The 13,133-nt window shown below is 35.5% G+C and overlaps 1 protein-coding gene across 2 annotated transcripts; it reads right to left on the bottom strand.

Moving 5' to 3' along the window:
- Positions 1-895: 895 nt before the first annotated feature.
- Positions 896-12,880, bottom strand: LOC129952035 (uncharacterized). 2 transcript variants are annotated; one of them, XM_056064458.1, is made up of 9 exons: positions 12,361-12,876; positions 3,559-3,621; positions 3,360-3,498; positions 3,180-3,294; positions 3,058-3,123; positions 2,446-2,634; positions 2,255-2,374; positions 1,737-2,196; positions 896-1,666 (listed from the first exon to the last, which is right to left on the bottom strand). In XM_056064458.1, exons 1-9 carry the CDS (start codon positions 12,410-12,412, stop codon positions 1,560-1,562), a joined length of 1,311 nt encoding a protein of 436 aa, XP_055920433.1. In that variant the 5' UTR covers positions 12,413-12,876; the 3' UTR covers positions 896-1,559. The 2 variants fall into 2 exon arrangements, with proteins under 2 accessions (XP_055920433.1, XP_055920432.1); XM_056064457.1 differs by having other exon boundaries at positions 2,446-3,123; positions 12,361-12,880.
- Positions 12,881-13,133: the final 253 nt, after the last annotated feature.

The raw sequence follows: 13,133 nt of genomic DNA, 5'->3' as shown, positions 1-13,133 counted from the left end.
TACAAGAAACTTGCCTTACTTTCAAGTCGCTTATGTCGCCTGAACCTGCCCATTCCTATAAAATATCTTATTAAAATTGTCGGTCACAATAATGTTTGTTTTCATCGAAAACTGTCAGACAACCTTGGATTAAAATCAGGATATGAAAATCAGAATTGATATTTGAATGTGTTTCCCTTTGATTAGAAAAGAAAATTATACACTAATCGATTGGAAATCACACAAAGTATAATTACACATTCATTCTTTTCTAAAAATGTATTTTTCTTTTTTCCGGACGCCTGTACAGCTGATGCTTTTATGTTCAAAAGTGAAACGAACCGTTCCACTGATTTGTGTTCCAATTTCACACAATCAAAATGAAAAAATTTGTCGATGGATTTCAAGCAGGAAATTTTTTTCAATGATATAAATTTTTAAGGCGCCAGTTATAGCTACCATTGGTTTCCATAATTGAAAACAAACATTGGAATTTTTTTGACAGGTCGTTTATAGCTATCATTAAAAAAAATTTCCTGATTGAAAGCCAAAGACAAATGTTTACTGACAGAAATCTGTCATTGAAATTGTGTCAAATTAGAACATAGGAACGATTCGTTTCACTTTTGAACATAAAAGTATCAGCTGTTCAGGAAAGTGAATTTCCGTCCGGAAAAAAGAAAAATAAATTTTTAGAGAAAAATTAGACTTTTTTTCTCAAAATAAATTCTTTGTGTGATTTCCGATCGAGGGGAAACACCGTCAAATATCGATTCAAAAATTTTCCCGTATCGATTTCAATGATAGTTATAGTTCGCTATTCAATAATTGTTCAAAAAAGATTAGACATCAGGATTAGTTGAGAGTTATAATTCACTTTTTGAGGTATCAATAGAAAAAATAATTTTAAAATTAATTTGTTTGTATAAGAAGCTTTATTTCTAACAATATATTTTAACAATTATATAAATTTGAAACCAGTTTGTATAATATTCGAATTCGGTTTTTTAGTATCTAACTAAAATTTAAATCGCCCCTTGCAACAAAAAAAATAAAATTATATTAAAATCAAAAAATATATAAAATCTACCATGTTGCGAAAATCAAAAAATATATAAAATCTACCATGTTTTGATTTACATCTATATTTGTGTACGTATTTAATTTTATAATGGTTGCTAAATAATTGGTTTTAATGTGTATATTTCCAACCCGGACGTTTTTTCATCAATTTCGGTTTAAGAGAATTTAACTAGATCGATAACATTTTGATTTTCTTTTGCTCTGCTTATTTGATTAAATTTGAATTGTATATTTTCTACTTTATTTTGAGATGCTTACAGATATCAAATATAAGTTCTTATAAATGATATGAGGAAGCTTTTATTGTATTCGAAAAAAAAAGATTAAAATTGAAATGTTAAAAAATAATAAATACAAATATTATTTGTTCTTTAAAACTTATTTGCTGAGGGGACGAAATAATTAATACATTTTTTGTTTTGTTTAAATTATAATCCATTGAAAATAAATACTAAAATTATATTCGAGATACAATTTATATGATATACTTTTGTATTTCATTGATGAGTACATTTATCTTTTCTTTTCTTGCGTTCATCATTCGAATTGGACCGGCGAGTTCCTTGAATTGGCATATAAGGTGGCGCAGGACCTGAGTTTTGTTCTGAAGTTAAAAAAGAAACATTCAAATTATTTAATTTAAAAAGTCTACTTTATTTTTTTGAACAACTTACCATAAGAACTCGATAGCGAGCTATTCAATCTTAGAGAATCATGCGATTCATTTTGTATGTCGGACGAAGAATACTGTTCTGATCTTATAAGTACATGGTTTTGTCCAATCACTGATGATTGAAGACTGGTTGAAACCGAACGATTAGGGCCGCAACTGTCAAAAGGCAAAGTGTAGATGTCATCATCTTTGTTGTTATCGACAACATCTGAGGTAAAATGTATGCTATTTTCTCTGAAACATTCATTCTCCATTCTTTGGTGTGGAATTAGGTCTTTTGGATTTGAATAGGCTTCCATATCGATTTGGTCTACTTCTTCGAGCTTTGAGCCGACTGTCAGCTCTGTACATTCTTGTGGCAGTGGCAATAAGGGGCCATTGTGAAGGGCGGTAGGCTCCTTCTGATATTGATGCTTTCGAAGACGCGCCTTTTCTTTTGCTCTTTTAGCTTTGGCTTTTTCCTATCACAAAAAATATATTTAGATAATTTATTTAAATAGAAAGATTAAAAATGTTTACCCTTTCTTGTAACATCTTTGCCAGTTCCTTGTCTTGCGCTTCGATAGCCAGAAGACGGTCGCGATCTTCTAATGTCATGCCATTTAGCTTTTCCATTTCTTGAAGTTTTCTGGCTAGTTCCTATAGAAACCAAAAAACATATATCCATTCATCATTTGGAATCTTATGAGTGTCCTTAAATAATATCTTACCTCGTCCTTCTTTTCTTGCTTGATTTTTTTATTAATTTCTTTGATTTCCTCCATAGGCAGACCTATTTCTTGCAGGCCCGGTTCAACATAAAGTTCAATATCATCAATATTCTGCTGGACATGATGATGATGCTTATTACGTGAATTACCCTCCAAGAACGGATCAAAATTTGTTTGCGAGGTTTGTCTCTGGAAATTAAAATCGCCTCTTATTTTGCTCTCGTCAGCGATATCAGTTGAAGGTGAACGCTTATTTTTAGATGAGTGACTTTGGGGAATTGGCTTTGTGATTGAATTATTTATGGATGAAACTAGGTTGTCGGAAGGCTCTATATACTGAGTAATAGTATCAATTGGTAAAGATTGTTGTGTGTGGTATTTGGACCGACTTATGTTCTTGGATGAAACGTTAGAGATTCGAGCTGCATCTTCTGTGTCATGAAGTGAATTATGTGCTGATTTTGATTTATAATTTTTTTGATGGTGATCCATCATTAATGGGTTGAAATCTTCTGAATGTGAACTTGAAGAGTTAAAGCTTGGGAAAGGTAAGCCAACTTCTTGTGAATGATGGACTTGTGAAAAATCTCGATTCTTGTGCGATATACTTGCTTTATCTTGAAAAGGGTTAATCGGAAAATCTTGCATTCCAGGTGCGGGTAAATTTACATAGATGTTCTTAAATATAAAAAAAATTGTAATAAATTGATAATTATAATTATTTTATAACACACCTGTAGTTGATCAGCCATTTCTTCGCTTTCTTCAAATTCTCGTTTCCGTTGTTCGAGAAGGTCTTTCTCTAATTTTTCAGCTATTTCCAGTGCCACTTGCTTATCGTGTTCTTCTCTATAAATAACCATAAGAAGATTAAAGTTTTGAACGATACATTCTTAATTTTAAGTTATTATTACTGTTCTGATAAATATTTCTTATAACACTCTTTCTGCTTTTCAGCATTTTCTTTCTCTTTGATTTGTTCTTCAAGTGCGGTTGGGAAATCTGTTCGAACTACTTCATTGCGATATCTGTTGCCTTTATAAAAATCGTTGACTAGAATAAAAAAGAAACTGTTAAAAAAGTATTTTGTAAAGAAAAAACCTTGGAACTTACTTTCTTGAGATTGCAGTTTATACGCTAAAGCACCATCTTCCCGCACAAGCCATTCCTTGCAAACTACGAAAAATAAAAAATAAAAACTCATTATTACTTTAATTGAAAATTATATGCTTAGTTATTTTATTAAAATTTATAAACTTATCATACACTGTCGCTCATGTGAACAGGTTCACAAATATTTTTACTACACAGATGGTCTCTCTTCATATGTATTGGAATGACACATTTTTTGTATATATGTAATGAAAGAGCATAATTACATATGTGCTTGTTTTGGGAGCAAAAAAAATGGTCTTAAAGCTTACCGTTGTTCTCTCACGGTAGCTAGACTAATAGGTTCAACAGCGAAAATTGCACTTTGCATTGAGTTGTGTGTTAATTGTAACCGAAATTTTATCTGTCAATAAAGTTAGTGTGTTTTTTCTATTAACGGTTAAATGGGTCGCTTAAAATCTTTAAGCGAGGAAGAAAAAGGAAACAGGCCCAAACTAACGACCTACATATAGCGAAGATAATAAAAAAAGAAATCAAAATTTGGCAGGCAGTTACTTACGAAATATCCCAAATTAGGGAAAAAACATGGAAGGAGGAACTTATACGGCCTAATCAATGGCTGATAGACGTGCTATCATCAGAGCAGCTTCTAATTCTCATGATTCCGCGTAGAAAATAAAAAATAAAAACAGATGTCAATTGCAGTTTAGCTTCGGCAAAACGCGTTATTAAAAGTGCTTCCCATTTGAAAAGAAACAAATTAAGAAAAAAACACTACTTAACGAATCTAGGAAAGAAATTCGTCTCCAATTCTGTAAGAAGTAAATGTCGCTGAAGTCACAGTGGCAAAAAGTGATTTTTTCCGATGAGAAAAAAATCAATTTAGATTGCCATGGCGGCTATAATTATTACTTTTATGACCTTCGAAAAGAGGAGCATTAATTTAGTCGGCTGCATAGATGTGAAGGCAGTGTTATTGTGTGGGAAGTAGTTTCCTTCTACGGAGCCTTGGAGCTCCAATTTGTTACATCGAGAATAAATACACATTTTTATAAAGGTGTGCTAGAAAAGACCTTCCCACAGATTTATGAACTTTTTTGGACCAATATTGTGGATATTCCAAAGTGATAATGCCCCCATCCATACAGAGAGGACAGTAAGGCAGTGGATTGAGAACCAAAATTTGGAGATGCTGATGTGATCCCCATACTCCACTGACCTTAACATAATAAAGATTGTGTGGGGACTTCTTTCACGGAAAGTATGTATACGAGTCAGGGAGGCAATTCGAAAACAAAAAGTCAATAATCGCAGCCTTTAAAAAAGCCTGGTCAGAAATTTCGCTTCAATACCTGGAAAAATTGTATAGTTCCAATCCTAATCGAATTTACGAGACTATATTAAAAAGAGGTGGCAACACCCATTATTAACTTCTGTTAAATTTAGTTTAGTTTAGTTTTAGTTTTTATTGTTGTATTCCATTTCATCCGTTGAACCTATTCAGATGAGCCAAAAAAATGCTTAATTTTATGAATAGATTTAGTCTAGCTACCGTGGGAGTATAACGGTAAGCTTTAAGACACATTTTTTTCCCAAAACAAGAACATAATGATGCTCCTTCATTACATATATAAAAAAAATGTGTCATTCTAATACATGAGAGAGGCCATCTGTGTAGTTAAAATATTTGTGAACCTATTCACATGAGTCGCACTGTATTTCTAAACGAGTTTGTACTTAAATGATAATAAAAATCAATATTATTCGACAGGTTATTCCTGATAACTGAGAGCTATAAGTTAATTGAACACGTTATTTACTCTTCGGATATTCTCAAAGTTTATCAAGTTCTTTTGGATAAATTTGTAACCATTACTTGATAAAAACCTTCACAAAACCAGCTAGAAACATGCTTAAGCTATTGTTTGATTCTACAAAACTAATAAGTGTATTGTATGGAATTCTAGCAAACACTTTTCTAATGGAGTTTAAGTTACGTTAAGGTGATAACAACATTAATACAAGACAAAAGGACAGAAGGACAGAAGAGAAAGAACAACATAAAGAAAGAACACATGACATGCGGTAGGTTTCGAGACGGTCCCCCATCTGTCTACTAACCACTGATGCTTGATTTCGGTAATCGTTGGGAACCGAAGCTTTTTTTTTAATTCATTTTTATTAATTCAATCTTAAACCTATCTTAAAGCTAGACAAAAATTCATAAAACTAGTCTAATTATCCATAACTTACAACTAACTTACTGATCCCATATGGACACTCTAAGTTAAAATATAACACTTAATACTAATGCCTTTCGGCTCTAGGATCTATTTTACTGTAATTCATTTTATTTATTTTTGTTTATTAGAAAATTTAAAAAAAAAACTAATTTCAATATCTTTTTTTATTTTTAATTAAAACTGCTTAAAATAAGGTCCTTAATATAAAACTTAAAGCTAACTTAAACTACCTATTCTACCTTTAAACTACTTAAAACTAGAAGAACCACAGCAGCAAATCTAATTATCTAACATTTGTTGTTTTTAATTTTTTTTATTTTATTTTCCTTTTTTTTCTTATTCCATGTTTTTTTTTTATTTTTGTAATTATTTTTTTTGTGCCACCATGCCTATTTTACTTAAAACTATACCCATCCCGACTACCCACTATCAATTGCCGATTGAAGCCACCAAAACTGGTTCTCCTGCTTTACCCTATCAGTGCGGTCCCGTTCGGACACAGCTCTACTGAAACGAAGGAGCTCTGCTCCGCCTTGTGCCATGACGCGACGTCCCGATTGTACAGGAGTCGCCTATCCACGCTTCGTCGTCGGACGTGGTAGATTAGCAGAACTGCCAATCTATCCTGTATCAGACCGCATCTATCTAAAAAGAGGAATGCCCCTGGTGGAATAAAGCTGCTCAAGCGTACACTTTCTAAATACTCGTCGTTCGGATAGAACGCCCCGAAAATTAAATAGTTGCAATGTGATCTCGAACGAGTTTTATCACGAAATTGTCAATTCTGTTGATTCGAAAAGATTCGGCTGTTCGGTATAAGCCGGTACAGCGTCGTAAACACTGCCGCTCGAACACCCGAAACTTCTCTATCTGAGAACGGGCAACTTTGAATCACACAGGACAACCATAAACGATCATCGGCCGTATGTAGCACCATGTAGCAAATTAAATTCACTCTGGGTTCAAGCCGACTGCTAAAAAAACAGTCGTTTCGTCAGAGCGAAGGCTCCTCTGGCCCTGGTCAGATCATCAATAATATGTCTGTCGAAATATAAATACTGATCTAACCAGTAACCGAGGTACTTCACTATCCTTTTGCTCCGTCTGTGTTTTTTATTGAGTTGAAGATGAGCTGAAGCTCAATCTTCGTCACTAACAAGGGTCTTGGTTCCATGGGAACCGAAGCTTTATCAGAGACTAAGCCGTTGCCTTTATGGAGTTTCATATTGAATTGCCTCTATAATTCTGAGGTAAGCTGGCATTACCTTTCTTAAATATGGAAAATATAAAAGCATTACTAAGACTTGTAGAAATATAAAGAGTTATCGTATATGATGTTATAGAAAGAAAGAAGATATTGCTTGAATTCTAAAGACGAGTTTTTAGAAATTAAACATAAATTCCAACGCATCCAGGGTTCTTATTATTTTTCATTTTAATACGAGCAAGTTCTTATTCATCAATATAAGAACTTCGATTGTTTCAACCCAACTCCCGCTTATTATTCTTTTTTTATAATTTATTAGAAACCTAGAGACGATGTTAAAGCGAATGAACTAATGATAATATCAAAAGCTACAGTAGCTTTTTTGACTCTTTCCTGTACGTTGCATTTCCAATTAAGTTTTTTATCTAAGACAAGACCCATGTATTTAGCCTCGTCTGAGAATTTTAATTGGATTCCTTTAATATAGGAAGGGGTTGACAAATGGAATTTTGTATCTCCTCGAAAATAAGACCAGATCGGTTTTGTGTGGGTTAACACCCTGTCCACAACGATCAGCCCAAAGTATTAGTCTGTCTAGGGCATTTTGTAAGAGTTCTTTTAAGGTGTTAAGATGCTTTCTTGCAATTGCTATAGCAACGTCGACCGCATAGGCTATCACTCTGAAACCCTCCGCATGCAGACTAGTTAGGATTTCATTCACCAGTAGGTCCCAGAGGAGAGGGGACAGAACACCATCTGGCGGTGTCCCTATACTAACGAATCGTCTGTCAGAAGAGTTGCCCAGTTTTGAGTTGATTATTCTCCTAATCAGCATTAAATGAATTAACTCCCGAAGCGAACTCTCTACATTTAGAGATGTCAGTGCAGATGTGATTGCAGATGTGTTTACGTTGTTAAAGGCACCTTCGATGTCAAGGAAAGCAACCATAGTGAACTCTTTATAATATAGGGAATGTTCGACGGTCCGTACTAAGGTATGTAAAGCTGTTTCCACCGATTTACTTTTACAGTGGGCATGTTGAGACGAAGACAGAATTCTTGTATCAATACTTGCCCTTAAATGGATATCAATCAATCTTTCCAAGGTCTTAAGGAGGAATTATGATAAACTTATAGGTCGTAGATCTTTAGGATTGACTTGCGAGCTTTGGGTATAAAAACAACTGAGGTGATAAGATTCGCTTTTTTGGGGGATAAGCTGGACTAATACTGTTTTCCATCCGCTCGGAACGAAACCTGAGGAGAAGGACAAATAAAAAAGCTTACTCAGTGGTTTTGCCAGCATTGAAGAACACTTCTTCAGAAAAATAGCGGGGAAACCATTCGAAACTGTGGATTTATGTGTGTTAGGAAAACAAGCGATTGGTATAGGTTGTGGTCTATTTGATATTAACAAGTGGAAGCATTGGGTAGGTAGGTTGAATTGTTAATCTCAAGGCAACCTAGCCTGAGATCCAATTAGCGCTGTAGTGCGCCGTTTTGATATCAAAATCTCTTTTGACCTTTGATTGAAAGGGATAGATTGATAGAGAAGCTTCATAGCGATTATGTTAGAGCCATTTAGTCGCATTGAGAAAAAAGATTAGGTCTCTAATCTTTGTCTCAGATAGCTCACCAAGTTCGTGAAAGAATGCTTTTCCAAAGTATTTCATTCTAGAGTTTGCCAAAGCAAGACATTTGCAGAGGAAATGGACTATCGTTTCACTTTCTCTTTGGTCACTACAACTACGACAAAAGGTGTTGTAAGAGATACCCAACTTCTCCGCATGAACTCCTATAGGCCAATATCCGGTAGAAACCGCAACAATCCTGGCTATATCTTGCCTTGGCCTGCACAGAAGATCGTTTGTACGGGTTTTATTATAGGTGGGCCATATCTTCCTCGATATAATGCAGTTGGGTAAATTGCTCCACCTTCGGTTTGATTCAGTTTGGTAGATAGAAAAGATTTGAACCTTGATAGCGCCAAGAGGAATGTTAACCATTTCCGCAAGTGAGCTATGAAGGGCCGATCCTTGCCTGGCTAGCTCGTCAGCCCGTTCATTTCCCACGATACCACTATGGCCCGGAACCCAGATCAGGGTGACTCCGAGGTTAATATTCAGGCTCGCAAGCTCATCGCGACATTGCTGTACCACTTAAGATGAGGATATGGCCGAGCTAATGGCTTTGACAGCTGCCTGACTGTCTGTAAAGATAGCCGCATTTCGGTTTTGATTTGGGTTTTGTTTAAGTATCTTACATGCCTCCCTTATTGCCAGCAGTTCAGCCTGAAAAACGCTAGCGAAATCAGGAAGCCTAAAGGATTTGGCTACATTAAAGGACTCAGAAAAGATCTCAGAACCAACTCCGCACTCCATCTTTGAGTCGTCAGTAAAGATGGTTGTGTCGAAACCTATCGACACGATGTCATCCTTCCAATCTTCTTTCGATGGGAAAATAACCTTAAAACCCTTACTAAGGCTCAAAGTAGGAGTGCAGTAGTCATTGTCTACCGAGATAATATCTGAGTAAATCAATTTCGTTGTGTTGCTGTGACCATAAGGTTTTGACAACCAGCTTTTTGATTCTTTCAGCCTAATAGCGCTGCAGGAAACTATGTATTTAATAAAAAGGTCGATTGGTAGAAGATCCAAAATAACGTTTAAGGCATCCGTTGGGCAAGTACGCATGGCCCCTGTGGTGCCCACGCAAGCTGTTTTCTGAACCTTCTTTAGCTTATCAATATTATAGGCTTGGCTTAGAGCAGGCCACCACACAATCGACCCATGTGTTAAGATTGGACGTACTACGGCTATGTACGTCCATAAAATCATCTTCGACTGAAGTCAACACTTTTTGCTTAAAGTTTTGCTGCATGCGTAGAAGGCAACACAGACCTTCTTAGCCCGTACTTCATTATTTAGTTTCCAGTTTAGTTTTTAGTTTAGGGTCGAGTATAACTCCCGAATATTTTGCACTGGGAGACAATGACAGGATTTGACCGTTGAGTCGAGGTAGCGTGAAGGGTGGTACTTTAGTTTTGGTGGTAAAGAGCAACAGTTCAATTTTACTTTGGTTAGCTCCTAGTCCACAATTCGTGGCCCAGTTGCTAACTTTCTTCAAAGCTGACTCCGTGATTTCACTAATCACAGAGGTGTACTTTCCTGACACCAATAGCACCTAATCATCCGCGTGGGCTACCGCCTTCACTCCACATCTCTCTAATTTAACTAGAATTGTATCCATGACCAGAAGCCATAGAAGAGGCGAAAGGACACCACCCTGGGGTGTTCCCGTACTCACGTGTTTTGTTGCGATTGTATTGCCTAGAGTGGCTCGAATCTTTCTACCACTGAGCATGAAAATAATCCATTCTCGAATGAAGTCTTCTACACCGAACTTAACGAGCGATTCTTCTATGGATTCGGTAAGGACGTTGTTAAGCACCTTCTATGTCAAGGAAGGTGGCAAGAGTAAATTCAGTCTCCGTAGATTTGCCCTTAAGATAAGCATGCTGAGAGCTTTCGAGAGGTCGTCCAACTAAGATTTCCCTATCATGGCAAGCAAGGATGCGGTCCAAGGTTTTAAGCACAAAAGATGTTAAGCTTATTGGTCTGAAATCCTTCGCGGATTCGTGACCTCGCCTACCCACTTTCGGGATAAAAACTACTTTGACATGTCTCCACGACATGGGCACATGTTTGAGAAGGAGACATCTTTTGAAAATTTGTTCCAGCCATGCTGCCACATCATGCAACTTGTGAAGCATAACTGGCAGTATGCCATCCATGCCTGGGGATTTATATGGAGAAAAAGTATTGATGGCCCACAAAATATTTTCTCTGGTTATAACGGAATTGACTTGCTCCACATGAGCTACGTTTAGCTCAAGCGATTCGGGTTATCACTCTCGCAACCCGGAAAGAGCGTCTTCATCAGTAGCTCAAGAGATTCGGCTGGAGAGGATGTCCAGGTTCCATCAGGCTTTTTTAGAAATGAAGGATTACAATGGTCCTTCGATAAAACTTATGTTTGCGGCAGATATTGAAAATTGTCCTCGACATTTTCCTAAGACTGGACAGTTCTTCATTCCACCAAGAAGGAAGGGTTTAACGGCTATATTTAACTGGGTAAGAGACTCTAAAAGCTTTACTTATAGAAGTTTCCAAGGTTCTCACCTTTCAGTGAGATTCGGTAAGTTGCTTAGTTTGGAATTAGCAATTTGACTGAATTTCGTCCATTCAGTTCTTTTAGGATTTCTGTAAGGCGGAGGGTTTTTCGACTCGAAATTAATTTGAAAAAGAATCCACTTGTGAAATATACAGTTAAAGTTTTATCGTTTTTTTTAAACAATATTCATACATATTCTAAATGGAAGAAATAGCTACACTGATAACAACTCAACACATTTTTTCACCTTGAGTCATAACTTAATCTACACGTTTCCGGTTTTTTTTTGTAAGCACCATCCGCTAAAATAGCAGAGACCTAAGTGAGGGTCAATCTATTTATTATTAACAAGTGTAAACATTTCTTAAATAATGTTGTAAGTTTTAAAAATGAATTTACAGTCAGGCAGGTGTTAAAAACATTTGTATTTCAACTTGGACCTTTAAATTAGGCCAAGAACGGTAACATGCAAGCATCGACGTCCAAACACTTGAAAACGATTGTGATATAAGTTTTAAACCCAAACACATCAAAAAACAATGATAAAAGAGGATATAGGCTTAGAAGAAAGTATCATTTTTATTAAATATCGACATTCATATTCGTTGCGGTATTTATACATGCCTTTGTTTTATTGGATAAAGGTTGAAGCCGGAACAAGAAATGTATATCTGTGGGTATAACAAATTCTTCATTGACACGAAAAAGAATGTAAAATTATCACACCGGCATACATAAATATTCTAAGTATCTACTTCAAATAGTTACATACCTAAATAACCTATTAAAAAATTAACATCTTCCATTCGAAGCAAAGAAAATATACCTGTTGGTTGTGGTATCTGAAGATTTCTCATCTTGTCAATAACAATGTACTCAAGTCATGTAAAAAAATAAAAAGTTTGCTGCCATTTCTTTCGGTTTCAATCAAGATCATTGCACTTTAACAATAGACTGGCGGATGAATGTTTTAGCGTAGCTTTATTTTCTATAATCATGCACTTTCTCTTCATCTCAAATCTTAATTAAATTACCTGTATTATCAGTTTTAGCGCTTATTTATTTATATTCACACCAAAGTGAAAGTTTTATTAAGATTTTACTCAACTAGATTTATCTTTTTCACTTGATTGAGATTTATGAAGGAAAATTGAAATTTATTTAGGATAATTGACTTACCTTCATTGACGTGGCCTCTCTTGGGCAATGCATCGGTCTTGGATCCACTCATTATTGTTCTTTTTTGTGTAAAATTCCTAGTTCCCTTTCAATAGTCACTGAAGTTGGCTTTGGACATTTTGTTACCTAGCTTCCACTTTGAATTCCACTAAACTTGTGTTGTTATGAATAAAGAAATACAATTCATAAGCACCGAACGAATCACCAATCGATTGAATTTTATGTTAATATAATTTATTATTCTTATAAAACTGAGATGTGTAATATGCAGGTGCAAAGTTTTCTGTAACAATTTCACTTTTTGCTTGTCCACTGTCCAGTTAAATAAATTCTTGAACTGCTGAACGAAACGACAGCGACACCCTTGCCTAGAATTTAGAATAATTCATGCTCTCTGCCTTGGAAGAAAATAAAAATAAACACATAACTGAAGAGAACTGAGAACACACAACAAAAATACAAAAAGCAATTTCCTTTGTTTCTGATGCAGAATCGGAATAACAAAATAAATGTAATTCAAAGAAAAACAAGAGATAGACGGCTGTCAAAGTCAAAATGACAATTCAACAAAATTCCCAGCAAAGACATGACACCTGAGCGGCGTTCCAGGTTACAGCGTAATGTAATGCGCAACAAAACAGAGACGAGTTTCGTTAATCCAATTTATAAGCCAGACACAATAGACGCGCGGCAGAAAATGTCGGTAGACTGCAAATAGAAATTAAATTTTACTATGTCCGGGATTACACAGGCTATTTTTATTGTGTCATGCG

The sequence above is a fragment of the Eupeodes corollae genome, chromosome 3 (assembly GCF_945859685.1).
Source record: "Eupeodes corollae chromosome 3, idEupCoro1.1, whole genome shotgun sequence".
NCBI classification, from domain to species: domain Eukaryota; kingdom Metazoa; phylum Arthropoda; class Insecta; order Diptera; family Syrphidae; genus Eupeodes; species Eupeodes corollae.
Note: the sequence above shows the minus strand (reverse complement) of the source record. Positions and strands in the feature narration are given on the sequence as shown.